The 26,922-nt window shown below is 46.6% G+C and overlaps 1 protein-coding gene and 1 long non-coding RNA gene across 7 annotated transcripts in view; one reads left to right on the top strand and one right to left on the bottom strand.

Moving 5' to 3' along the window:
• The window catches only part of CNDP1 (carnosine dipeptidase 1), a 27,038-nt gene extending 9,491 nt beyond the window's left edge, over positions 1–17,547 (top strand). Inside the window, exons 3-12 of the mRNA XM_034996029.1 lie at positions 947–1,096; positions 1,874–2,036; positions 2,727–2,815; positions 5,142–5,342; positions 6,259–6,343; positions 11,382–11,542; positions 12,592–12,756; positions 14,024–14,165; positions 17,144–17,291; positions 17,481–17,547. Coding sequence (XP_034851920.1) covers positions 947–1,096; positions 1,874–2,036; positions 2,727–2,815; positions 5,142–5,342; positions 6,259–6,343; positions 11,382–11,542; positions 12,592–12,756; positions 14,024–14,165; positions 17,144–17,291; positions 17,481–17,547 — 1,371 coding nt within the window. The remainder of the gene's footprint in view (positions 1–946; positions 1,097–1,873; positions 2,037–2,726; positions 2,816–5,141; positions 5,343–6,258; positions 6,344–11,381; positions 11,543–12,591; positions 12,757–14,023; positions 14,166–17,143; positions 17,292–17,480) is intronic.
• LOC118004602 lies at positions 11,537–26,922 on the bottom strand. Of its 6 annotated transcripts, XR_004677638.1 has the most exons (6): positions 18,808–18,908; positions 17,007–18,116; positions 16,122–16,194; positions 15,770–15,872; positions 14,002–14,374; positions 11,537–12,239 (listed from the first exon to the last, which is right to left on the bottom strand). It is a non-coding gene; the product is annotated as an uncharacterized LOC118004602 (long non-coding RNA). The 6 variants fall into 6 exon arrangements; XR_004677634.1 differs by having other exon boundaries at positions 16,122–18,116; XR_004677636.1 differs by having other exon boundaries at positions 15,770–16,194.

Raw genomic sequence — 26,922 nt, 5'->3', positions numbered from 1 at the left:
TCCCTCCCCAGAGGATGTGGCTGGGTGGGGAGCCCCAAGCTTCTAATCACAGCTTGGTCTTTCTGGTGACCAGCCCCTGTCCAGGAGCCCACTAGAACTGCCTCATTAGAACAAAATATTCTCCTTTCTCCCAGGAAATTCCAAGGGAGTTAGGAGCTCTGTGTTAGGAACCCAAGACAGAGACCGAATCTCTGAACAGAAGATGCTCCCAGCACGTTTATGGCATGGGAAGTTGTAAAGGTTGTAGGCGCGCTGGCCAAGAGCCCAGGACGAAGACCAAAATAGGTATTTCTTATTGTGTGGCAGCCTCACGCCAACAGTGACCCACAGGCAGAGAGCACTACCCTCCTCATATGGAGGAGGGAGCCAAGGCTACGAGCCTGAGGAGCATCCGCAAGTCATACAACTTGAATGGGCCGAACCCAGGGCAGGAGCCAAGGCGTAGCCCTGGGGCACATCACCTACCGGGTTCTGGAGGTGTGGGGGCAGGGGGACGACCGCAAAGCCGACAGGCGCCGTGCAGCCCAGCCGAGGCCACTGTGTGGTTGCTTAGACTGAGCCGCGAGTTCCAGAGGCGTCCAGGGGCCTTTGTGGGAGGCCCAGAGTCCCTAGGACGGGCTGCCAGCCGGTAGCTCCCGGTCCCTAAGAAACGAGAAGTGGCGGGTCCAAGGAGGCACAGGCCCAGGTGTCCAGGAAGGCAGCCTTCTCCCCAGCCTGTCCTGCCCTGTTCTTCTTCATGAGGCAGACATCTCTGCCTCTGGGTTCTTGAGGACACCAGCCCATCTGCAGTCGCTGAGGAAGACTGTGTTTGCTGGCTCAGTCTTCGCGGCAGGCGGCCCGCACTGGGGATTTGGTGCCTCGTGCCTCGAGCCACGTCCCCTAGAGTGGACGTGATTGACAGGGTCGGCCCCCCTCGGACGAATCACCTTGTCACCTCTCCTTACAGACGCTTAAGGAGTGGGTGGCTGTGGAGAGCGACTCGGTTCAGCCCCAGCCCCGCCTCAGATGGGAGCTCTTCAGAATGATGACGCTGGCTGCGGACAGGCTCCGGCGCCTGGGAGCCAGTGTGGACTCCGTGGACCCGGGTGTTCAGCAGGTGTTGGACAGCCCCCCCCCCTCCCCGCCACGAGCTGCCACTTCTGTGGGCATCGGCCCTGCCTGCCCTTGAGCGTGGCAAGACGGGGACTTGCTCCCATCAGATCCTCCTCAAAAACGCCCCCATCATCTCAATTCCCAGTAAGATAAAAAATTACCTCTTGTCCCAGACGAGTCGGGATTACTGATTTCTTGTCGTGGCAGCACTGGGGGGCAGCAGAGAGCGAGTGGGGTGGGTAAGGGAAGGAGAGGCCCCCCTCCCCGTACCATTCATATCCTTCACATGTGGGTCAAATTTCTCCCCAACTGTCCTTTCCCTTATGTTCAAATGTACCTTTCTCAAAGGATCCAGTCTTTGATCAGAAACACTGCTTATTACTGTGTCCCGGTGGCAAATGGTGATCCTTGATCCAGGCGCCAGTGCTGCCTGCTTCAGCATGGATGAGTCTCCGAATGGTGTGTGTTTTCCAGAACCACGTCCACCTAATTTAAGCCATTTGAGTCTGAGTTCATATTGGAGAGCGTGTTTGATTAAGTTTACTGTTTGCCCCTATGCATCCAAGAAAGCACTTTTACTTTTAATTATTTTTTATGTTTTAGTGAAGCGTCTCGTGGTACCCATTTTAGAGGTACATAAAATGATGATTAGAAAAATTATGTGGGCTCTACAAAAAACTCAGGGGTAGAAACTGGACTCCTAATGTCACGTCTGAATTTTCTGGGAGAACTAAACAACATTTTTTTTTTTAATGTGATCTGTTTTTGTTTTTTTTTTCAGCTGCCTAATGGTCAGACTCTCCCGATACCTCCCATCATCCTGGCCGAACTGGGGAATGATCCAAAGAAAGCCACCGTGTGCTTCTATGGCCACTTGGATGTGCAGCCTGCTAGACAGGAAGATGGGTGGCTCTCAGACCCTTACACGCTGACGGAAGTGGATGGTCAGTGACACATCAGTGCTGGGTTCTTTGTGGACTAGGAATCGAAGACGTGATTCCTGTCCCCAGCTCCAGGCCTTACCCTGTTCTTGTTAAGAATGGACAAATGCTACCAGTCTCATAGTCTACCAGCTGTCCAATGAGGCTGGCTTTTTTCTCATTTGTGAAAGAAACTACGAGCTATGTACACATGATGTGTGCCCCTGGGCAAAACTGACTCCCAAGATGGGAGTTCTTGGGAGGAAGAAGTTGTCTAGGTCATACATTTTCCTTTTTTAAATACAAATGTAATTGTGTTTTTTAAAAAAAGAAGAAGAAAGGTTAATGGAGATACACATATACCCCTTTTTCATTCTTCTACTAATTATAAAATCTTGAAATGAGAGGCTATGTTACATGACATTCTGCAACAAATCCTCAGGTCCTTTTCAATGAACTTGGATAAAATAGCTAATTCCTATAAAGGCCAAAGGGACCTGCATATTTCAAATTAGTTTATATTATCTGATTAGCTGATGGCCATATCGTTTTTATGTAAGAAATCAGACTTTGTGACCTCAGAGCAAGATTTGTGTCTAGAAAAATAGAAAGCAGTGTTAAAATGATTACCCATAACACTACCTTTGTTTTTAACTCACTCAACTTGGCAGAGGTGTTTGTACTTTTCTAAAAATTCTTCCCCTATTTTTAAAGGAAAACTTTACGGACGGGGAGCAACAGACAATAAAGGTCCTGTTTTAGCGTGGATTAATGCTGTGAGCACCTTCAGATCCCTGGAGGAAGTAGGTAACCAGTTGTGTTTGGGAAGGGATGATGTTGACAGTGATGTTGATGATGACGATGATGATGTTGACAGTGAAGGTGATGATGATGAGGACAATGATGATGACAATGACGACGAGAATGACAAAAAAGGTGAGGGATGATGATGATGACAGCATTGACAGTGAAGGTGAGGATGATGACGATGATGATGTGGAGGACAATGACAATGATTATAATGATGATGAGGATGATGACAATAATGATAATGACAGTGTTGACAATGATGGTGAGGACAGTGGTGACAGGATGATGATGATGACAAGGACAATGCCAGTAATGATGATCATGACTAGGATGATGAGAATGACAACAATGAAATGGTGATGATGATGACAGTGACGATAATTGAAGGTGATGACAATGACGAAGATGACAACAATGAAGATGACAACGATGACGATGATGACTAGAATGACAATGATGATGGTGATATCGATGATGGTGATGAAGGTGATGACAGTGATGATGGCAACGATGAGGACGATGATGATGACAGGGATGATGATGACGATGATGATGACAATGATAATGAAGGTGATGTCGATGATGATGACAACGATAAGGGAGATGACAACATCCTGCCCTCCTCCCTCCCTGCCCCCTCTCTCCCTGCCCTCCTCCTTCCCTTCCCTCCTCCCTCCCTTCCTCCCAAGGGAGAAAGCAATACTTATAAGAAAGAGTCTGTATGAAGGCCAAAATCTGCTTTGCTTTTTAACTTTCGACTCTGAAACGTACATAATCACAAACAAAACATAAGAAATGTTCACTGCCCTTGGACAAATCAGTTGATCTCTCTGAGCCTCATTGACCTAATCTGTGAACTAGGAATAGTTATTTCGGAGGAGTAAACGGGGTAACACACAGAGGAGCCTCAGTGCCTGTGTGTGCGAGGCCCTTTACGAGGGTGGGTTTCTTCCCTGTTCTTCCGCCCTCCCATCCTCTCTTTCTGTGTTGCTTACTGAGCACTTGAATGCACCTCACATCACTGGATTGTTTTACTAAAAGTCAGACAACTGTTATTACCCATATTGCATAGGTAGGGAGGTGAGTGGCCAAGAGGTCAAATGGCTTGTCCCAGGTCCCTTGGGTGTCAGTGACAGAGCAGACACCCAAACCCAGGCCTGGCAGCTGGTCTGTCCTCCTCCCCCAACACGTAGTGGCTCCTGGCTTGTATTTTATTAATCACGTTTTGCCAGAAATTTCTTAAGCTATCCAACTACTTCTCAGCAATTGTTTTCTAGTTAATGTTAATAAAGAGCTTTCAAATATTAATATTTCAGAATTTTAGCTTAACTTCTTAAGACACATAGAAATAAATCTATGCCAAGGATACATTTGAACAAATCATTATCCCCAAATGCCCTTAACCAACTGAATGACCGAAGGTCACTTACTTTCTAATACATAATCCTCCACTCATCCTGCCTTTGTTAATCTTTGGTGAGTCAATCCCCCTCTTTAAAACTAATTAAGTTTTAATTAGTTGTTTGTGCCATCGTCTATCTGCATAGAATTACTTCTGGAGTTCTCCTGTGTGTGTTTTATGCTCCAAGAAAAGACTTGGACCTCTCTTCTTCATGTGGCTCTTAAAGATATGAAGTTATAAATTATAGAGATACAAAAAGATCAAAACCAAATGGGGGAAAGGCACATTGTAAAAATTTTAAAGGAGCTATTCCATGCCCTAATATTAACTAGAGAAAAACTCAAGTTCCATTTTGCTGCAAGATCAAAGCCTTTGAATAAGTTAAAAGGCAGATTGAACTCAAAGCTGAAAAATAACAGATACTTGAAATAAAAATTATCCTGAGGCTTAAACATTAGACAGTCTTTCAAAGGGAAGAGTTCTCATTTATCATACTCAGAATTATGAGGACAGAAAAGAGATTTGTAATCGAGTAACCTTTCTTGAAAGGTTCCTTTCGGGGAGAAGGAGGGAAGCATCTGTGTCTGTGGTGGCTCAGGAGAGCTCCACAGTGTGGGTGTTGCTTCTCCTCCAAGAATTCCTTCCCCAAATCATCCGTTAGGGTCCACGCTGACTCCATCAGGGTCATGCTGGAGGCTATACACAGGGTCTTCCCTTGTAATCCCCTTCACTGTCTTGGTTACAACTCCTTTGTTGTCAACAGAGCTGTTGGGAATGCGGACAACCCATACATTGAATGTATGTAATAATTCGTGTATTTAAGTCACATGCAAATGAATTCTGGATCTGAAAAGATGAATGGTCAAGTCGTGCAGTTGTTTGCCAGAATGGTTTGTTCTGTTGTTAATTTGATTCAGGATCTCCCTGTGAATATCAAATTCGTCATTGAAGGGATGGAAGAAGCCGGTTCCGCTGGCCTGGAGGAACTGGTCAGAAAGGAGAAGGACCGGTTCTTTTCCAGTGTAGACTACGTCGTCATTTCAGATAATCTGTGGCTCAGCCAGAGGAAGCCAGCCCTCACTTATGGCACACGAGGAAACAGCTACTTCAGGGTGGAGGTATTCGCGGTGGTGTGGAGGGAGGAGTCTATCCTGGGATCTTGGTGGGAAGAGAGAAAGCTCTTGGGAGAGCAGAGTTCTGAGCTGGAGACATGGCCTGGGGTCCCAGAGGTCTTGGGACTGGGGGATTCAGGAAGCCTCCCAACCAGACTGGCTGTGCTGTGTGCATTTTTCTGGAGGGAGAGGATTTAGGGGTTTGTGACTCTGCCTGCCTGATCAGGGGCTGGGCTGCCGTGAGTGGGACGGCACCTGCTCTGCCGCTCAGGCAGGAGCCCCACGGGTGTGTGTGGTCCGGGGGAGGAGGGGGGCGCCGGCATGGCCTGGCTGCATGGGACTCTGGCTTCCACGGTGTGCGGTCTTGTGCAGACACCTTAACCTCGCAGCCTGTTTCTTTACCTGTAAAGTGGTCCCAGGGTGGTTGTGATCCCCAAGCACGTTGTCCAGTTCAGCTTCCTTTAACATTTCTATTCATACTGACAGCAATTTAGAACCAGAAAGTCCCTCCGTGGTAAATCATTTGTTTTTTTATGAGCCGTGGACTGAGCTCCAGAGTGGGAGGCAGGGAGGAAGTTACTAGTGGAGACATCGATAGAATTGCAAGAGAAGAATAAAGAGAAGACGGTTTCTGGAAGGGTAGATGGGCGGGCTACATAGACCTCAGCCACTCGGAGAAGGGGCTGCTGGTCCCAGACAGAGCTGTGTTAGAGAAACAACTGGGGATTGAAATCAGGTTCGAGGATTCGGGAAAGAATGAGAAGTGAAGACCTGGGAGGGGTAGATGGTCCAAGTCGTGTGACTGGGAGGTAGCCACCTGAGTCCTGAGGGACGGAGTGGGGGGCGTTCTCTATCACGTGAACGCTATCCCCAGAGCAACCTCAGAGGTGAGCGCCTATCTTCTCTTTTACCCATCTTATAGGTGAGATGCAGAGATCAAGATTTTCATTCAGGAACCTTTGGGGGTATCCTCAATGAACCAATGGCTGATTTGGTTGCTCTTCTTGGTAATGTCTTATTTCATTTCACCTTTTTTTTTTTAAGATTTATTTGTTTGAGGGAGAGAGGTGCGGGGTGGAGGCAGAGGGAGAGGGAGAAGGAGACCCCCGCTGAGCATGGAGCCTGACGTGGGGCTCCATCTCATGACCTTGAGATCATGACCTGAGCTGAAACCACGAGTCAGATGCTCAACTGACTGAGCCACCCAGGCTCCTTCATTTCACTTTTTAAGCATCATGGAATCTACCAGAATACAGTTCTGTTTGACTCAGTGCATCTCTCCTCCCTTGGCCTCCAAGCCAGTTCTGCATAAGGGTGGAATAGAAGAAAAACCATATTCTTAGCTCCCCCTCCACTTCGGCTAAATGTTCCTTAGGATTATTAAGTCCACATTACTTTTGTTCATGGACCGAAGCTCTTCCCCAGTTCACCCCCTTTTCTTTTACTTGGTATTGTGACACATCTAGCCATACTCAGGGGCAGTAGCAGAGAGACCCCTCTGGAGAGGCATCCAGAGATGGTGCTGAAGACACCAGCACCACCTGGCACCCTGTCTCCAGTTCTGTGGGCTCCCATCGGTTTACTCGTTGCCACCTGCTCCTGCCCTCCTGTAGGGCACCTGGAGTTCACCGGCAGAAGGCGTGCGTATGTGTGTGCTCTTCTGGAGGGCCAGGGTGCCCACCCTGACCACCTTGATTCATCTTGTCGCTCTTGCTTGCAGCCAAGCTGGATCCTGGCAGTGAAGGAAGCTGCATCCTCAGGATCCTCACTTGGAGTAGCCCCTTTTTACAGTCCTGGCAAAGACACTTCACTTTTATTTTCATAATTAAAAAGAGGTTGTCAGGGAAGCTTCAGATCCCACAATACTTGGATCTGTCTCCTTGGCACACAGGGTACCTTAATGCAAATGTTACAATGTGCCCCTCTTGGGCAGACAAACTACCAAAAAGCATGTCCTTTACAGGGATTGATTAGCAAAAGTCTCTTTTCTTTCTGTGTTGACACAGCTTTACCTCTGCCCCACTCGCTTGCATCCCCTTGGCCTTGGCAGTCTCAGACTGGGCACCATCAGCCAACCTGGGCCACCTGTTGGGAGGTGTTCTCAGGGTCTTCAGGACCATCTTTAGTTGTAGGGCTTCTTGTTCCTTCATTCCCCGAAGGAAATAATGAAATCTGTATGTCTACCTATCATGTGTTATCTAGCTCTGCTATATGTCATTCATCTCCCATCCACCTATTCTTTCTATCTATTTATCTACCATCTATCTATTCCTTTATGGCCGTCTAGTTTTCCTAAAATATTATTCTTGGACAGTATTTCCCATGCTGGATAATTTCAGACAGGCTACAACAATCCGTTTTCCTTTAAAGTGTTTATGTTTCCAGAAGAATTCAGATAGCATGCAACTCAATATTTGAGCTGCGGGGGTGAGAGGGGGAGAGTTCATTTTCTGTTTTATCAGAACTAATTTTCTCTTCCCTACGAACAACATTATCAGATCTTTATGGTGCATTTCACTCTCCCCCAATCATGATTGTTGCATGACATTCTCTTAGACTGTACAGTTTCACCCAGGCATAGAATTCCATTTAGTCCTACAAATGCCTGTGGCTCTGCTAGGAAAAATCAGATCAGGATCATGAACAGAATGAAAAGCATATGGTTTCACTTTCTTTAATTTTTTGAGACAAATCAAATAACCCATAATGAGATGATTCTGGATTGGGTCATCTCTATGGCTTTCATATGCTTTGTACAAAGACCTAAGGACCTAGAGTTGAGCTTCGGCACTGATGACAAGCATTTTGGCTTGCTGACCCCAGTAGGCCCTCCTTCGGGGCCACCGCAGGTTAGGATGTCCCAGGAAAGCTGGTTCCATCGGGTCCTCCCCCTGCAGACTGGCAGATGCCCCACACGCTAGTCAGGAAACCTGCTGCTGTGTGACCTTGTACAAGTTCCTAATCTCTCTGTCCTCCGAGTTCCTCAGCTGTATGATCCTGATAACTGTGATTGCTAATAGATTATAAAGGTTTATTGAGTGTCAGCTGTGTGAAAGGCACGGGAGTCTCCACTGGGGGACACAGGGAAACCAGTCCGCCCCCATCTTCAAAGCGACTTAGACTGGGGTGTTTTTGGGAGGTGGGAGGTGGTGGGCGTGGAGATGCTCAGTTTGCACAGAGTGCTCAGCTCCTGAGCTTTCCTCTTGGTGGACATTCCCATTCCCTGCACTCTCCTAAAAGCCACAAGGCAGGGAGGATCATGGGACCCAGGGCCCTCTTATAAGCACCAAATACCCTGTAGTATTAAAATGTTAAATTCCAAGAGAACTCCTGGGGATCAAGGATTACATTTGCTTCCTGCTTGCAGTTTTCATAGGCGCCACCCTCCCTGCCTCCCATGCATTTCCCGGCTGGGCTCCTGGCCGAGGAGGCCCTAGTGGCTGCAGAAGTCACATCAAGTTCAGAGGATCATGATTTCAAGTGGGAAAGGAGAAGGGGGGTGGGGAGATGAACTCCTTCAGCAACATCCTGTTTTCATGGGAACGCATTCAACATTGAAGAACTGGGGCAAGACGTGGAACGCAGAAACATGAACAGCACACATGTGGCGTTTTCCCACTGCCCGGCCCTGCGGTGGTGGTGCCTGGCGGTGCCTGGAGGACACCGTGTGCCCCACAGCTCCCCCAAACAACCCTCTGCTTGGGGGTGGAAGGGGCAGGGAGAGGAGGACATGCTATTCCTCTGCTCTCAGGAGATGTGTCTGCTGGCACTCTTTCCAGCCCGCAGCTGGGAAGGCTGCCCTGCATCCTGAGAAAACAGGATCCGTGATTCAAAACCATACCCAGGACTGGGCCGGGCCAGTTCTGCTGGAGAAGTGCAGTGAGCATGTAGAAAGGCCAGTCTGCTCAAAGCCCAGCCTAATCTGTAACGACCCCTGACCCCCACCCCCATGGTAATATCTGGCAAGGCCAGCTGGAATAATAGGAAAAATGTCACAGTTCAGTGTCAAAATATGGACGCCGAGCATCCTGGCTGCTAGAGTATTTCATGTCTTAATTGTTGTTAACCTTGACATTTCAAACACCCCTCTCTTCTCACCACCGAGGCTGTGCTGGGCGCGTCCCACACAATCTCTGGGGCCCAACCGTGATGCTGGTCTGTGCATTCCCCCCCCTTGTGGGCTCCCGGCCTGCTCCTGTGCTCCTACAGAATGCTCCCCTTTACAACTGTTTGTGGACCTACAGGTGTTTCTTCACCCTGTGTCTTTCCGGCCGGATTATGAACAGGGTCTGTCTCTCACTCACTTTTGCAGCTCTGTGCTTGCCTAGGAGAATGTCAGCAGTTTAGGGGCATGCACTGAGGGGAAGACTTAGTGATTGTATTATTGATGGTGCTTTTATGTTTGATTTTGACTTTGGTGAGGGTACAGAGCGTGGCCTGCAAGTCAATGACAGCCAGTCCCAATCATTGGCACCCAATGTATTTGACTTGAATTTTACTAACAGGTTTATACCATTTATTTACTATATTATATACTTCATTGGGCTAAATGCAGGGAATTCCGTAACTCAGTGCTGCAGGGAGGCTGGTTCATGCACAGCAGGCTGCAAACTGTACCCAAAGTGCAGCTGTAGAAGTTGGGTGAAGTGTGGGGGGACCAGGAGTGGGCACTAAGGAGGATGTGGTTGAAAACCAGAACAGTGAGGCCTTCCCTTCTCATCTTGCTGCCTTGATACCTCCAAGCTTGGGGTTTTGCCTTGTAGGATCATCTCAAAGTGCTGGGACACCCACTATGTCCCATACTAGGGCCATCGCGGTGGGTTCTGGTAGGGTCTTTACCTTGGATTCTGTTGTGTCTACACAGAGAGCCCGACCATCTGCTGTTGGGCTCAGGGAGGGTCATGCTTGTCATTTAGCCTGTGTGGTGAGTGATGGTGCTGTTGCTGATGAAAGTGGGGTCTTAACAGGTCCTCTTGTCTCCAGCATTCATCCCTTGCCTTAAACATAGCAGGTGTCTAGTAATGAGGGGGAACGCATCGGTTCTCCCAGATCCTTCGACCCCCTGCTTTGTAATTGTCAGGTGTGACAGGAAGATTTGGAAATACAGTGCTTCACAGTAGTTTTCTGACCTTGTCAAGTTATAGTCACATTAAGAATGTGGAGCATATGGGGCGCCTGGGTGGCTCAGTCAGTTAAGCATCTGCCTTCGGCTCAGGTCATGATCCTAGGGTCCTGGGATCGAGCCTCACATCGGACTCCCTGCTCAGCGGGGAGCCTGCTTCTCCCTCTGCCTGCCACTTCCCCTGCTTATGCTCTTTCTCTCTCTCTGACAAATAAATAAAAAATGAAAAAAAAAAAAAAGAATGTGGAGCATATTTTTTATGAAGTATCTTTACTTGAATGAAAGGCCTCAAGCAGCCTGAGGATGAATTTAGATGCCCTGGATACACTTTTCACCATTCCTGTTAGTCTACTTGCTACTTGGATAAGTACATTCTCAAGGTAGTGAGCAGTGTTTACTAAATCTCTACTTCTGCTTCCTCTGTACGTATTCATTGATGATTTCCCCCCATTCCTATTAATCCCCAAACTCTTTCATAAATAACAGACTAGTATATCTGCGTATTCACTCTGAAGGCAATTGTGGTCATGATGTATGCCTCATAGGCTAGACCTCAAGGGTATTATGCTTTTGATGAAAGATGAGTGTTTATTAAATGATGGTGTGTGTAGGGGGAGAGAAGCTGAGAAAGAAAGACGATCTTCAGTTCCTCAGGAATGTTTGTATAACATATATATACATATTTAGGATTTTTTATGATGAACATATATTACTTTTAACTCAGGATAAATTAAAATTTCAAAAGGAACCTTATCTATGATACAGAAGGTATAATTGAGGACTTATGTAATATAGGTAAGTCACAGCCAATTAGATCATGTGTTTCTATCTCACCATCGACAAGGTGAACATTGGAATGGGTCTGAAAATGTCAGCACACTCATAACTTCGACCTGACTTTATTTCCTGTGCGTACCTTGCAGGTAGCCTTGTAGACTCCTCTGGGCATATTCTGATCCCTGGAATCTATGACCAGGTGGCCCCTCTTACTGAAGAGGAGAGAAAGATGTATGAAGCCATCGATCTGGACCTAGAAGAATACCGGAACAGCGTCCAGGTTAAGAGATTTCTGTTTGACACCAAGGTACGGTCTCCTCCTGAAAGAGGGTGACAGTAATAAATCCTATTTCTCCTGTTCCTCGTTTACCGTGGGGGCTGCAAATCACATCTCAGGACTGAAAGCGGATGTTGATTCGGAGGCAGATTTTCACTTTCACAGCCATTCACCTCCCTCGGGTCTAGAGCACCAGAACTTTATCTGGGGTCTGACTGGTGGCACTGGCCTCGGGCACGGAACCCGGGGGCCATCACTCAGTTCACAGACGTGCTTTTCCAAGTCGGCTTCTTAGACTCCATCCCATGCCGGCCTTCAGCTACCCGTGCTTCCTCTCTGCTTAAAGATTGAGAACAGTCTGAGACTATTCTAGCTCCAAGACTCCTAAGTCTTCATTTCAATAGACGGAATTAAGAGCCTTTGGGGCTAATCTGTACATTGCTACATCGCTGCCGCAGTGTAGGAAAGAAGCCAGAGCCCAAAGCATTCATTTCTGGCGAATTTGGATGTTTTCTTTCCCCACCTTCTTCTTCTTAAAACCTTTGCCTGCTACGGTGTGTGGTGGCTATGACTGCTTCTGGAGGCTGCCAGGAGAGGGAGAATCGTGCCCAACAGAAGTGGTCGAGTTGATTGTTGTGAAGTAGATCTCTTCCCTCGGACCAGCCCTGTCTTGGCCATAGCAGGGAAGAAAAGTGGCTCAACATAACGCAGAGTTCTTTGAAGTCTCCTGAAAAAGAAAATGTGTTTCCTATGCAACCGATCATCATGGTGACTGGAGATAGAAATCTCTAATTAATCCCCAAATTCTGAAAGCCCCTTTGCCATCTAATCACTGTGGAGCTGAGGCAGTGAGGCGCCCGCGTCTGCGGAGCAGCTTGGTCAGGCGGGGGGCAGCAGGGAGTCTCAGGGCCGGAGGGGAAAGGCTTGTGTTGTAGTCAGGCCTGTCTAAGGAAGGTGATAATTAACTTGTCATGAGCGGTGTCAGAGATGTACAGAAATGGGCAATACAAACAATGCAATTCAACAGAGTTTTAATGGAACAATCTTTTATATAGTAAAATAATTTTATTTGAATTCAGGAGGAGATTCTAATGCACCTATGGAGGTACCCATCTCTTTCAATCCATGGGATTGAGGGCGCATTTGATGAGCCTGGAGCTAAAACGGTCATCCCTGGCCAAGTTATAGGAAAATTTTCAATCCGTCTGGTCCCTCACATGAATACATCTGTGGTGGAAAAACAGGTAACACATTTGCATTGTTCTCACTACGGCACGTTTCGAGTGTCGCATCCCAGGGTAGTGAGCTATTCGGTTGTTAGCACTGAAGTTCCATTTTTTTCCCCGAATATGAAAGGGACTGGAACAAATGTCAAGAAACCAATATAATTTTTGTTCCGTAAAAATCTCTTTCCGTAATTATATGCAATTACAGTAGTCAGATAAATAACTGTTTGGGGCTGGAGTGATGGGACGTATTTTTACATTAAACAGTTGACATAAAGGCAAGATTGGTTTACACACAGATGGGGAAACTGACTGCCTACGGCGGGATGGAGCTGGAAATGCTCAAACCCATAGTTAGTTTGCCCTTGGGGTCTGCAGTCAACACTCTGAAAGCAGGCACTTCAATGAAAATGTTATCTGGAAGGAGTTTTATGTCTAAATTATCAAACTATCATCAGTTTACCTCAAGTTCAACAGAAAGTAGGCTCTGAATAAATGAGCTCCAAGAACACCTCATCCCAAATCTCTATCTGCCATTGACCTCTTTTATTGTCTTCTTAGCGCTAATTACATCCTAAAATGCCCTCCTTCCTGTCTCTGTCCCTGTTTTCTCCCCACCCGCCCTCCCATTTTGGATGTATTGTTTCTCTTTCTTACAACATACGGATTCCACCAGGGGAGCCCCCAGCCCCACCCCGGTCTTGCTCACAGCTGTGATCCCAGCACCTAGAAACATTCATGCCAACATGACAGGCATTCAACAATTGTTTGTCAAAGGAATGAATGGGCGGAATATTTCAGAGTGTGGAATTTTTCTTGGGAGGATTTCCATGGTGGCCACTGGAATGGAGCCCAGGGGACAGAGAAGGATGCTGACAAAAGGCTCCATTATAGCCTAGTTTGGAATTGCCCCCCCCCCCTTTCAGGAATTAACAAATGTCTAATATTCCCAAAATAGTCATTAAGGTACAAGTCCGAAAAGAAGGATATTCAAATTGAGAAGTTGTATTGTGTTTCATAATTACCAAACATTAGCAATCTGACACTGTGGTCAGGATGGGGTGGGCGCAGGGCTGAGGAATGGAGGGTCCACAGATAGAAGGGGCGTGAGACCAGTGTTTCTCTCACTGCTGAAGCTCTCAGTCCCAGAGGCCCTCTGCGAGAATGAGGGTAAAATCACGACACACGAATTTGTTGGGCTGGGATTTCAGTTTCTTGATGAAAGACTACTACATGGGAGAATAACTTGAAATTTTCTCTTACCACTGAAAATGTTCCTTTTCAGGTGAAGCAGCATCTTGAATATATATTCTCCAAAAGAAATAGTTCCAACCAGATGGCTGTTTCTATGACGCTAGGACTACAGCCATGGATCGCAAATATTAAAGATAAACAGTATCTTGCAGCAAAGAGAGCCATCAAAACAGGTTAGACGTGCGATGCCTCGAGTTGCCAGTTTTCAGTGGTTCCAGGGCTCGGTGCCTGGCGGGGCAGTGGAGAAAGTGGGCTCATTCAGAATTTCGGTTTAGCTCTCCTTTTCAGAGAGGCTCTGTTACTGAGAGTCAGCAGCTCTGCCCAGGGCTCTTCACAGTCTCCTGACCTCTCCCCACAGCCTTCCCAAGTTTACAAAGTAAGTCTGCAAGAGATGAAGGAATTGGCTGAATGAAGGGCACCCAGTTGGAAGTGGCAAAGCTGGGTTCATGTATGGAAGCGTGAATTTGGGGCAAAATGATGGACTTGTGAGTCTTTGATACTTGTGAAAATGATGACCCACATATAAAAATGTCCTTTAAAAGGCATAGATGAATTTGGATGAAAGTATAGGAAATCTGGGGTTAAAAATGAAGGTGCTAGGGGCACTTGGGTGGCTCCGTCAGTCGATCGTCTGACTCTTGATTTCAGCTCAGGTCATGATCTCAGGGTCGTGGGATCGAGCCTTGAGTCGGGCTCCGGGCTCTGGGCTCAGTGCAGAGTCTGCTTGAGATTCTCTCCCTCTCCTTCTTTCTCTGCCCCACCCCTCCTGCACTTGTACAAGTTGCATGGGCTCTCTCTCTCTCTAAAATAAAAAAAAATCTTATTAAAAAAAAAAAGCGGAGCTACAATTTAATGGAGTAAGAAAGCTGACACTGGGGCGCCTGGGTGGCTCAGTTGGTTAGGCGACTGCCTTCAGCTCAGGTCATGATCCTGGAGTCCCGGGATCAAGTCCCGCATCGGGCTCCCTGCTCAGCAGGGGGTCTGCTTCTCCCTCTGGCCCTCCCCCCTCTCATGTGCTCTCTCTCAAATAAATAAATAAAATCTTTAAAAAAAAAAAAAGAAAGAAAGCTGACACTGGACTGCCCTGAGAGGATTTGTTCTTTTTGGTCACAGGGAGGTTTGGGTTTTCATGGCCATAGGCCAGCCAGAGGGAGGGAACAGGAAGTGAGACCCATTAAATAAAGGCAGGGCATTCCCTAAGAGCCAGCCTCACCCTGGAGGGGGCTAACCATGGACCCAGCCTCACAGGGTTTGGGTCTTTAATCTCCACTCTCCAGAGGGTCCAGTTCTGATGCAAACAGCCCCACGGCAGGCCACCTGCCATTTCCACAGAGAGGCTTCCTGGGATGCTCATTTTATAATTTTATACAATTTTATACAAAAATTTATAAAATTTTATATAATTTAAAAAAAGTACCAAACACCGAACTCAAATTCCAGCCTATCTGACTCTAAAACCAGTGGTCTTTTCAGTGCCACTCTGCTTCCCCAGAGATAGAGAAGGCGGCATAGCTTTATTTGGAATTTCCTTGGTGGTGCCTGTTGCAACTGCATGCGCTTCCAGGTCCTGGGCAGGATCATGTCGTTGGTGAGCACAGGACACATACCTGGGCCCTGGCTGCCTGGGCAGGGAGAACGAATACCCGCCCCTTTGGCTTCTGCAGCTGGAAGGGGACGCTGCCGACAGCTGCAACATAGCGGACTCAGAGGCAAGGGAACTTTCAGGGTGTCCCCAAAGCCAGGCGGGGAAACCCTGACGCATGTTTATATGACTTACGGTACTCTATCGCAGATGAGGCCTCAGGCCGCATCCCTAACAGAGCAGAGCTGGGACTGGAGGTCCAGACCATCTGGCAGCACTAACATCTTATCAGGGTTATCTGTACAAAGGACAGAGACATTAAAAGTTAGAGGACAGGTCTGAGACTTAGAGCCCTACTTCTCTGCATGATCATTCCTCCTGGTCCCAGCTGTAGCAGTATTTTACCAGTAAAATTTGGAAGTCAAGAACGGAGGAAGAAAAGTTATTAGGAAGGTAAATGTAATCCCAGCTGAAGAGTGATGTGTGATTGAAATGTCAAGGTCAACAGTAAAGACCTGAGATACTCTTACAGGAATGCATAAGGCACCTTTTGGTTTATTCTGTGTGAAACCAGTTCTTCCAACGAGGTACATCATCTTTCCTCACGTTCACACGTTGCTCTGTGGATAAAGACACGGCATGATATCATTTGTGTCTTCATTTTATTTTGCATCTCTCCTCCATCACTGACAACTCAACTTCTTGCCTGGAAGGTTTGAAGTCATCGCTCCTTAGGCCCTAGGATATCCATTAAAGCTATTTCCTGGGATATCTTGACAGTAGAGCACAAACCCTGCACCATTCAGGTGATAGTTGAGTACAGCTGTTTATTTGTATACTGGTTACAGAACCAAAGAAGTCCCACTTTCCAAATATTTAATTCATGAAGCAACCATAAAAGGAGGTGCATTGTCTTCTAATGCTTGTGCCAGAAATGCATGACCTCTTCCAATCATGAGAAAATATCAAACAAACCCAAATGAAGAGACACTTTACAAAACAACTGCTCAGTACTCTTCAAGAGGGTCAAGGTCATGAAAGACAAGGAGAGGCTGAGAAACTGTCACAGACCAGAGGAGAGTAAGAAGCAGTGACAAAACACAGTGTGGGATTCTGGATTGGATCCTGGAATGGCAAAAGGGAAGGATTGGTGAAATTTAAATAAGGTCTGAATCGAGTTAATAATATTATTCTGATGTTAACTTCCTATTCTTTATAACTGTACAATAGTTATATAAGATGTTAACATTACAGAAAGTAAAGTAAGGAACATATGGGAACTCTCTCTGTACTTTTTTTGCAACTTTTCTATAAAATCTATAATTCACAATAAAAATTATTTTTTTTTGAAGTAGGTAATTGTAAAGAATGCAACCTGACTCTATTGACTATTTTAGAATATAAACTGCATGGTATCAAGAAGCTTACTTACCCCAGGCACCAAATTTAAGGGTTAAATAAAAAAGAAAAAGAAAAAGGGAAAGATAAAGCAAACACTACATTTGAGAAGATGACTCGGGGTAGTCTTGTCGTTATTTTATTCAAATGCCTTCTTTCCCTGTGCTTCAGTGTTTGGAACAGAGCCAGACATGATCCGGGATGGATCAACCATACCAATTGCCAGAATATTCCAGGATACCATCCAAAAGAGTGTGATGATGTTCCCGCTGGGCGCTGTTGATGACGGGGAGCACTCTCAGAATGAGAAAATCAACAGGTTAGTGGATTCCTGTGGGGGGCCAGTCCTTCACTGCACAGACCCCGGGTCTCCACATCATAACCTTCCGATGTGCTACGTACTTTAGATTGCATTCACATCACCAAATCTTCCTATTTACATGGTAGGCTACTTTTCCCCATCATTTGAATGGAAATAAGTGTTTCTCTTTATTTTTTCCTTTGTTAGGTGGAACTACATAGAGGGATCCAAATTATTTGCTGCCTTTTTCCTAGAGATGGCTAAGCTGCATTAATAATGACAGGAGCCTTCCAGCTTAGATCCGACCTATTGACAGATACCCCCTCCCACACCTGGGCAGGAACAGAATCTAAAGATCCAGAGAATTTCAGTCCAGGAAGTAATGTTTTTCCTTCCCATTTAAAATGTCTTCGGACATTTGGACCAGTAATAAAATATTTTAAAGGCACAGACATTGGAAATGGCATACTGTCCCCATGGCACACCTTTCCGAAGTCACCACTACCGGCAACATCTCCCCAAGTCCGGCTGCAGGAGCCCTGGGACTGGACTCTTTCCTTGGAGTACCAGGACGATTCTTCCATTAGACTCTCCCTGGCAGTTTGATGGGTCTGATCCCTGCAGTGGGCTTTTAGGTTCTGAGGTGCTCCTGACACATCATCATTCCATACAGTGTGTAGGTCACCCTTGCTCCTACCACACGTTCCTCTTATTAGTAAAACTGTTGGTCCCACTGGCTACCATGATTTCCCTGGGGTTCATTTGTAGAGGAGTAACTGAAGCATGATGCCGTATTAACCTCTTGCTTCCCCTTCATTTATTTTGCCTGCTTCTTGGAAAGTTCTGAAACAGAAATGAGCAATAGTCACATCCTTATGCCATTTGGGATTCCCTGTGTGAAGATGAGTACTTTTTCTATTCCAAGGCTCTTTACCTTTCTTGGATCGATGCCAACAGACCACCCCTCCTGCACCCTATTCTTTCTACCCCATCGCTGAAGGGCCCCCCCCACCAACATCTGTGCACATGTAAAGTCACCACCACAGAATCAATTCTGATAGAATTTCTCTCACCCTGTTGGAATTTTACTCAGTGACTACATCTAAATTTCTAAACTGCTTAAAGCTTTTAATAGCATCAGTTTTAGATAGAGAACGAATCTAATCAGCCCTGACATCAGTAACACATTCTAAATTTAAAGCCATCAGCTAATGCTGCATTCAATTCAGTAATCATTTTAGTTAACCATCTTGTTTGGCTTGATTGCATTTGATGGTGTAAACAAACAAACAAAAAGAATATAATTTTTCTACAGTTGAGTGTATGTAAACAAATCAATCTTTATAAATTCATTACTTAAATCACATTAATGGAGAAGAATTTAAGAGTTTATTAAAAATGTTTCTCTTATGATTCCAAATAAAATCAAAGCATAACACATTTAATCTCTTTGTGGGTTCTTGAAATGTCAGTTTTAAAATTTGCAACACAACATCCAAAAGGGCTGCACTACAGGGCCAGTGATTCAGCTTACCCTGGTCTTGTCACAGAAATGGGACTCAAGGGGCGCCTGGGTGGCTCAGTCAGTCAGTTAAGCGGCTGCTTTCGGTTCAGGTCATGATCCTGCTCAGTGGGGAGTCTGCTTCTCCCTCTGCTCCTCACCCCGCTCTCGTCCTCTCACTCTCTCTCGAATAAATAAAATCTTTAAAAAAAAAAAGGGGACTCAAATGAGGTATGAATCTTGTGGGGGTATCCATGAATGATCTACTTTTTCTGTGATGCACGAGAATGTCAATTCCTGTTTATTGAGTATTGATAGGTGTTGGGTATTTTTTGTTACTAAGGTTGGTTCATGCTGGCCACATTACGTTGAATTGTGACGTTTTGGATTTTGTAGGACCTACCTGATGTATTTGGCAGAGTTCCCAAGAACTAACTGCAAGAGGTTTATGGTGCCAATTTATATTCTTAAAAGGGTGTTCACATTAGGGAATTAACAGAAGCTGTTCGTAAAATATACTGTAAGCACTTCTGAGCAATGAGACATCGCTCAGTGTATTGGCCTGGAAACCTGTGTGAGTGTGTGTGGCACGGGGCGAGAGCCTCTGGTGACACACATTCCCTGCACTTGCAGCTGGAGGAGGACGGTGGGCCAAGGACACACAGAGGACTTGGTGTGGGCCTCTTCTTCCCCCACATGCTCACTCCACATCCCTTTCTCAGCCTTTGTGTTAGCCAGATGCCTGGGACTCCCGGCACACCCCACCCAGCCCCCCTTTTTAAGAACCGGACCCCTGATCCTCCTGCATATTTCCTATCTGAAACTTGACTCATCTAAAATGGAAACAAGTCTTTTTTTTTTTAAATAAAGATTTAATTTATTTATTTGACAGAGAGAGACATAGCGAGAGAGGGAACACAAGCGGGGGGAGCGGGAGAGGGAGAAGCAGGCTTCCGGCTGAGCGGGGAGCCTGATGTGGGGCTCGATCCCAGGACCCCGGGATCATGACCTGAGCCGAAGGCAGATGCTTAGCGACTGAGCGACTCAGGTGCCCCTAAAATGGAAACAAGTCTTATCCGTCCTCCCAAACCTGTTCCACCTCCAGCGGTTCCCTGATTTGGTACATGGGCCATTGGAATCCTGATTTTCTTTGACACTTCCCTCTCTTAGAAATCCAGTTTAATATCAAAACCAGTTGACTCCATTTTTCAGAAGCTACCACTTCCTTCCATTTCCACTGTCACTTCCCAGAGCCTGAAAGCCAAGTCCTGTCTAACTTTGGCAGGGTTATTGCAAAAGCCCCGACCCAATCTCTTTGCATAAATGACAGCCCTTTCCCGCATACATATCACACTGAGCATGCATGTTCTAGTAGATGCTCAATATTGCTTGCTGAAATCTTCCTTTTGAGTCTGCAGCTGCATTTTTGGAGTGTCCTCTAATAGGCCTGCTGTCCCCTGCATGGACTTCTGTCTCTATGCTCTTCCTCTCATGTTCTTTCTAGCTGAAATGGTCTTGGGAGCAGCCGGTGCTGGGGAAAAGCGTGTTAAAACAAGTCACGTTGAGGTGCCACTGACTGATAACGGCTTACGTTATCCGGCTGGGCAGCACTTGCGTCTTCGCAAGGATCCTGCCCTAATTCAGGGGCCACAAAATAGCAGCATGAGAGCTCAAGGCGCCATTTACCTGTTTCATGTGGCCCTCACAATGTCCTAAGTACTGCTGAATTGGATGCCAGCATTTCAAAATCAGTAGACTGATTTACACAAAGGATTTCTCTTGAGCAACCACAAGATTGGGCCATGCTGATGTGCTGTTCCCAGACTGAGGAACCCTCTGAGCTGAGAAGCTGTACTAAGCACAGGGCTTGGCCCGTAACATGGGCTCAACAAATTTCTTTGAAGTGGAAAAAGACAGAAGCTCACAAAGTAAGATAATGCTATTCCATTTGGCTTCTCACTTCTACTGACAGCTACTTTCACTTAAAAAACAAGTCCTCAAGGGGCGCCTGGGTGGCTCAGTCGGTGAATCGGCTGCCTTCGGCTCAGGTCACGATCCCACGGTCCTGGGATCAAGCCCCGCATCGGGGTCCCTGCTCGGCGGGAACCCTGCTTCTCCCTCTCCCTCTGCCTGCCTCTCTGCGTACTTGTGCTGTCAAATAAATAAATAAAATCTTTAAAAAAACCCAAAAAACAAAAAAACAAGTCCTCAAATACCATTTTATGATAGGGTTAAATGACTTTTAAATACTATACTATTTTATTTATTTATTTATTTATTTATTTATTTATTTATTTATTTATTCATTCATTTATTTATTTATTTATGCTTAAAAAAGATTTTATTTATTTCTTGGACAGAGAGAGAAACAGCAAGAGAGGGAACACAAGCAGGGGGAGTGGGAGAGGGAGAAGCAGGCCTCCTGCCGAGCAGGGAGCCCAATGGGGGCTTGATCCCAGGACCCTGGGACCATGACCTGAGCCGAAGGCAGACGCCTAATGACTGAGCCACCCAGGCGCCCCAGTACTATACTATTTTAAATATCTAGTTTAAAATGTGTTCAACATCATGTAGCTATTGTTTTTAATGTGATTTTTTAATTTTAAGTTTTAATATTAGTTGATCATGTAATAAAGAATTAAATAATGATTTGAATTCCTGATTATATAAGATGGAATATTTATTTCTGCAATAATGTACTTATGGTCAGATCTAATGTAGTCATGTTATCTGCCTTTAATACCAATGCCTTTCATGACAAGCAGTAACACTCAAACCAAGTCCTAATCCTTGCACATATTATTTCTGTTCTTCCACTTGCCAACTCTGTAACATCCACATTCTGTTTTCTTGAGCTTGTGACACTTAAGAAAAGATAATTTCCTCTTTACTACATTGAAAAGAACTTTCCTCTTTTGGAAGCAAGCTCTGGGAGGCAGAGGCTGGGTTGGGTATATTCTATATTTTGCTCAGGTGTCCAAAGGCTCAAACAATTGATGAAGTACAAAGAGAAATACAGGAGAGCTTCTGAAGCCAAGTAATGTATTCTTTCTCTTCCGGTGTGGAATGATGTGGAAGAGAACAGCTGGTAGATGTAATGACTACAATTTCTTAACAGTTATGATCAGTAAATAAATGCTTCTGAGCTTTTTTAGCTTGGATAGATTGAGCAGAAAAAAGTTTTCGTTACATGGAAAAATTTTATTTAAAAACATTATGCTAGTATAATTTCTTATCCAGAATGAAAAAAGATGTCAGAAAAATTATGCCTCTATGATAGAAAATGTGAAGTTTTAAATAATCTCACCTCCCACATTGAAATTCACCAAAACAGCATTCAAAGAGAATGTAGATTTAAAATTCTAGTGTGGGTGGTTAAGTGTTCGTAGCACATTCTGACTGTTATTGTAGGTAGGCATTTGAATGTAATGGCAGAACATGTTAATTTAAAGGAAATTAGAACTTTAAATGGCACTGTTAAATTAGTCATCAAAAATGATTAGTCACCAAAAATGACCAATGCTTTCTTTCAAATTTTAAATAATTATAATAAAATCCAAGAGGCCATCTAAACTTTATTTAAAACTCCACTTAGGGGTGCCTGGGTGGCTCAGTTGGTTAAACATCTGCCTTCGGCTCAGGTCATGATCCCAGGGTCCTGGGATCAAGCCCCACATCAGGCTCCCTGCTCAGTGGGGAGCCTGCTTCCCCCTCTCCCTCTGCCCCTCTCCCCTGCTTGTGCTCTCTCTCTCACTCACTCTCTCAAATCAATAAATAAAATCTTTAAAAAAACCCCACAAAAACCTCCACTTGAACCAGAAAGCAGAGCTCAGGGTTACTACATTAGTGCAAAGTGAGGGGAGGGAGGTTCTGAAAAGGGGAGTCACAAAGGGAGAACACCAAATTCTGCATACTTTGCCTAAATTGCCATATGACTTCTGAACTATGCAAGTGTGAAGCAGATTCAAGCATCCCAGCTAAGGCTGAGGGAACTGAATGAGATTTCAGTTGCCACCATAACAAGAGAGATACAGTATGGAGTATGAGTACAGCCCAAATAACTGCCTGTTAAGTCTTTATCAACCACAACCAACCTCTTCAGAGGAACATAACTGAATTCATAATATCTACGTTACTTAAATGTCTAGAACACAACTCAAAATTACTAGGCATTTAAGAAAGAGGAAAACATGACTCAATCAAGAAAAAAGAAAAAATTGATGATTAATCCCAAAATGATTTATATTTTGGAATTAGCAGACAAAATGTCAAAGCAGCTTTATTACAGCTTTACTCAAAGACATAAAAGAAAATATGCCTTCAATAAGTAAACATAGGAAATCTCATCAAGAGAAATAGAAACAGTAGGACAGAACTGAATAGAAATTTTAGAACTAAAAGATGCAATATGTGAAATAAAAAAATCACTCGCTGCTTTTAACAGATGATGAGATAACGCAGAAGAAAGAATCAGGGAGGGGCGCCTGGGTGGCTCAGTTGGTTAAGCAACTGCCTTCAGCTTAGGTCATGATCCCAGGGTCCTGGGATCGAGCCCCGCATCGGGCTCCCTGCTCAGTGGGAAGCCTGCTTCTCCCTCTCCCACTCCCCCTGCTTGTGTTCCATCTCTCGCTGTGTGTCTCTCTCTCTGTCAATTAAATAAATAAATAAAATCTTTAAAAAAAAAAAAAAGAATCAGGGAACATACACGTTGCTCTGTTTACATCGGGAGTAGGCACCCCCCCCCCCCAATCAGGCACAGCAGCAGCCCTTGTCAGGGTAGTATGAAAAAAATGTTTTAAAACTGCAGGTCTGTGCAAGAATCAGGGAACATAGAAAATAGATCAATAGAAATTATTCATCTGAAGGTCTGAGAGAAAAGGAAGAATGAAAACAAAACAAAAAGACAAAGCCTCAGTGAGTTGTATATAATCTCAAGAGGTGTATATATATTTGACTGAATTTCAGGAGAAAAAGAGAGAATGGGGAAGAAAAATATTTGCAGAAATAATAACCCCAAATTTTCCAAACTTGGTGAAATACATAAACTTACAGATGTTAAAAGTTCAGAAAACACTAAGCAGGTTAAGTATGAAGAAAATTATGGCGAGGCACATCATAACCAAACCACTGAAAGTCAAAAATAAAGAGAAAAATGTGAAAGTAGCAAGAGAAAAATGACAAATGACATATAGGGAAGCATGAAAGGGAGGAAAGATCTGTGTGATCTCTGCTCCATCAGAAACAAATGGAGGCCAGAAGACACGGAAAGTTACCATTTTTAACAAACATCTCGTGAGCAGCACATGAGGCTAAGATACTCTTTTTCATCCATTCTGGCAATCTCTTCTTTTTAATGCAGTAGTCAATAATACTTAATGAAATTATTAATATAGTGAGATTAAGGTCTCCCATTTTGTTACTTGTTTTCTGTGCTTCATCAGTAACCTCTTTTGGAAATCCTTTAAATTATATAATAAAGGGAACAAGATAAAAAATGGGTGCAAAAGTATGAATAAGGTCTGATTATTATATATGAGCATTGTATCAGCATTACTTTCTTGGTTTTGATAATTGTATTGCTAAGAGCCTATACATGTTCTTAGGAAATGTACATTGACATGTGTAGGGGTAAAAGGACATCATGTTTGCAATCTTTTTTCAAATGGTTCTGAAAAAATATGCATAAAACAATGAAGCAAATATAGTAAAATGTTGATAATTATAGAATCTGGTGGGAGGAAACATGGGAATTTTTTTTTCAAAGATTTAATTAATTTATTTATTTGAGAGAGAGGCAGAGATAGTGAGAGAGAGCACACAAGTGGGGAGGAGAGGGAGAAGCAAGCTCCCCAGTGAGCAGGGAGCCCGACACGGGGCTTGATCCCAGGACTCTGGGATCATGACCTAAGCCGAAGGCAGACGCTTAACCAACTGAGCCACCCAGGTGCCGCAATTTTTTGTATTTTTAAATTTCAAAATAAAACATTATAAAGCAAAAAGAGGAGGTCAAAGTCCTGCTTCGGGGCCCCTGAAGCGGTGGGGAGGGGCAGAGGGAGAGGGAGAAGCAAACTCCCTGCTGAACAGGGAGCCCATGCCCGGTTCCATCCCAGGACCCTGATCTCATGACCTGAGCCACCCAGGTGCCCCTGTAGAAAATATTAAAAAATGTTTTCACCTGAGTATTTACATTTTTAAAATAGAATCGAGCTGGACTTGAACTGGAGAGATGATTTGGTTTAGAGAGCCTATCACCGTAATCATAAATACAAAGTTTTAAAATCCCAATTGCTTAAAGTTATCTAAATACAAATTAACAGGTGTCCCCAGCAAACCGTATCTCCACAATCTGACCCCAAGAGGGGATCCCTGCCCATCGCTTTACGCAGGGTCTCTGCCCTTGCGCTTTGCGGGCTGCGGTCTTCTTGCCCGAGCGTGAGTTTCCAAAGCAGGGGTTCTAAGTGGAGGTCAATGCACGTTCCTGTAAGGGGCGGGAGGGGGCTGGGACTACTGTATTCAGGGCGTGCTTGCTCCCGAACCATCTTTAGGCTGTGCCCTTCACGTTCCTAAAAGCAGCCCGTGCGGGAATGTTTTAAACACCCAGTACTTTTCAGCTTCTCCTGCCAAACTGGCGAAGCACCACATTCAGCGTCGTTGCCTCCTCGTTAGCGTCGGACCTCCGCTCTTGGCTTCCCAGGGCCTGCGACTCCGAGGATCCCCCTCTGGAGTCAGCCGAGTTCTCCTCCCAAGCGGGAGCTGCGCACGCGCCCAGCCCAGCCCCAAACCCTCGCCCCTAGAGGAGAGGGCCGCTGAGGCGCCGGGCGGCCGCCGGGCCCGGCCAAGGCGGAGGACAGCCGGGGGCCGGGCCGCGTCCTTCTCCCCCGCGCCGTCCTCGGGCCCGTTATGGCGAGGGGACGGAGAGGGGACGGAGTGGCGACGGCCGGGGTAGGGAGGAGGCACGACCGGCCAGGAGTTCCCGCTTTGGGACCCTCGGGAAATCCCAGGGTGCCCCCCTGGACAGACGCAGGCGGCTTTCCGCCCTGACACGCAGCTCCCCTTGTTCAGATTGACTCCTTCAGCCTTCCGTTTTCCTCTCCGGGGAGGGGTGGGACTTCCGGTCTTACTGCGTGGCTTCCGGCAAGAGCTGATGGACTGGAAACAAGGCGGCACGTGGGTGTGCCGGCCCCTCGGGGCAGAAACAGGGAACCCGATGTGGGTTTCGCTAAACCGGTTCCGGGATCCTCTTTTTTGGTCGTGGTGCCCGGCGCTCGGTCCACCACCGCGTCGACCTGGGAACTTCCGGAAGTCGCTCGAAGGAGAGACAGGAAGTCCCGCCCCTTCCTCCCAGAGGGAAGACGGTGAGCCGGAGGAGTCAGTCAGAGGGGCGAGCAGGAGCGATTCCGTCGGCAAACAGGTAAGTTATTCTCTGGCCGGGGCGGGGGGTTTGGAGGCGGGGACCGTCCAGCGTCAGCGCCGGGCCTGGGGGCGGTGGCCTGAGGGCCGGGGCCCGGGCGGCTGGGCGCCGGGAGCCCCGCCAGGGCCCTTCGCTCTTCCTCCTCCCCCCTCCCCCCGCCTCCGCCCCTCCCCGCTCGCCGGTCCCTCCCGACGCCGCCCAGCCTCGCCCGGCACACGCCCGCCGCCCGCGGCCCGGCCGCCGCCGGCCTCCGCTCCCGCCCTGCCCCGCTCAGTGCGCTGCAACCTGCGGCCCGGCTCGCGCGGCCGCCGGGGCCTCGGCTTCCCCGCGGGGCCGGCTGTCAGCGCCCCTGCACGCAGTGGGGCGCCTCTTACCGCCCGGCTTGCCCCGGCGCGGAGCTGCAGACGTGTCGGTTTATAGTCTGGGCGGTGGTTTCCCCCTCCGCCCGCCCACTCCCGGGTCGCCCCCAGATGCACTGATGGGCCGCTGCCACCCGCGCCTCCTTCCGTTGGGGACGCTGGGCGGGCGGCGGCCCCCAGCGCTGGTCCCCCAGAGCAGCGCGACTGCAAGTGCAGGGTCCTGGCCCCTCGGCGTCAGCCGCTCTGGACGCCAGGGGGAGGCCCGGGGCTGCGGCGCAGCGCTGTGTGCAGCTGCGGGTTTTGCCCGGGTGCATACCCACCTCTTGCCAGCCGGAGAGCACGTCCTGAGTGTGCCCGCCCGCTTTCTGGAGATTAGTC

This window comes from Mirounga leonina, unplaced genomic scaffold (assembly GCF_011800145.1).
Source record: "Mirounga leonina isolate KUSES-001 unplaced genomic scaffold, KU_Mleo_1.0 Mir_93, whole genome shotgun sequence".
In the NCBI taxonomy this organism is placed as follows: Eukaryota; Metazoa; Chordata; class Mammalia; order Carnivora; family Phocidae; genus Mirounga; species Mirounga leonina.
The sequence above is the reverse complement of the archived record's forward strand: the minus strand, read 5'-3'. Positions and strand labels throughout refer to the sequence as shown.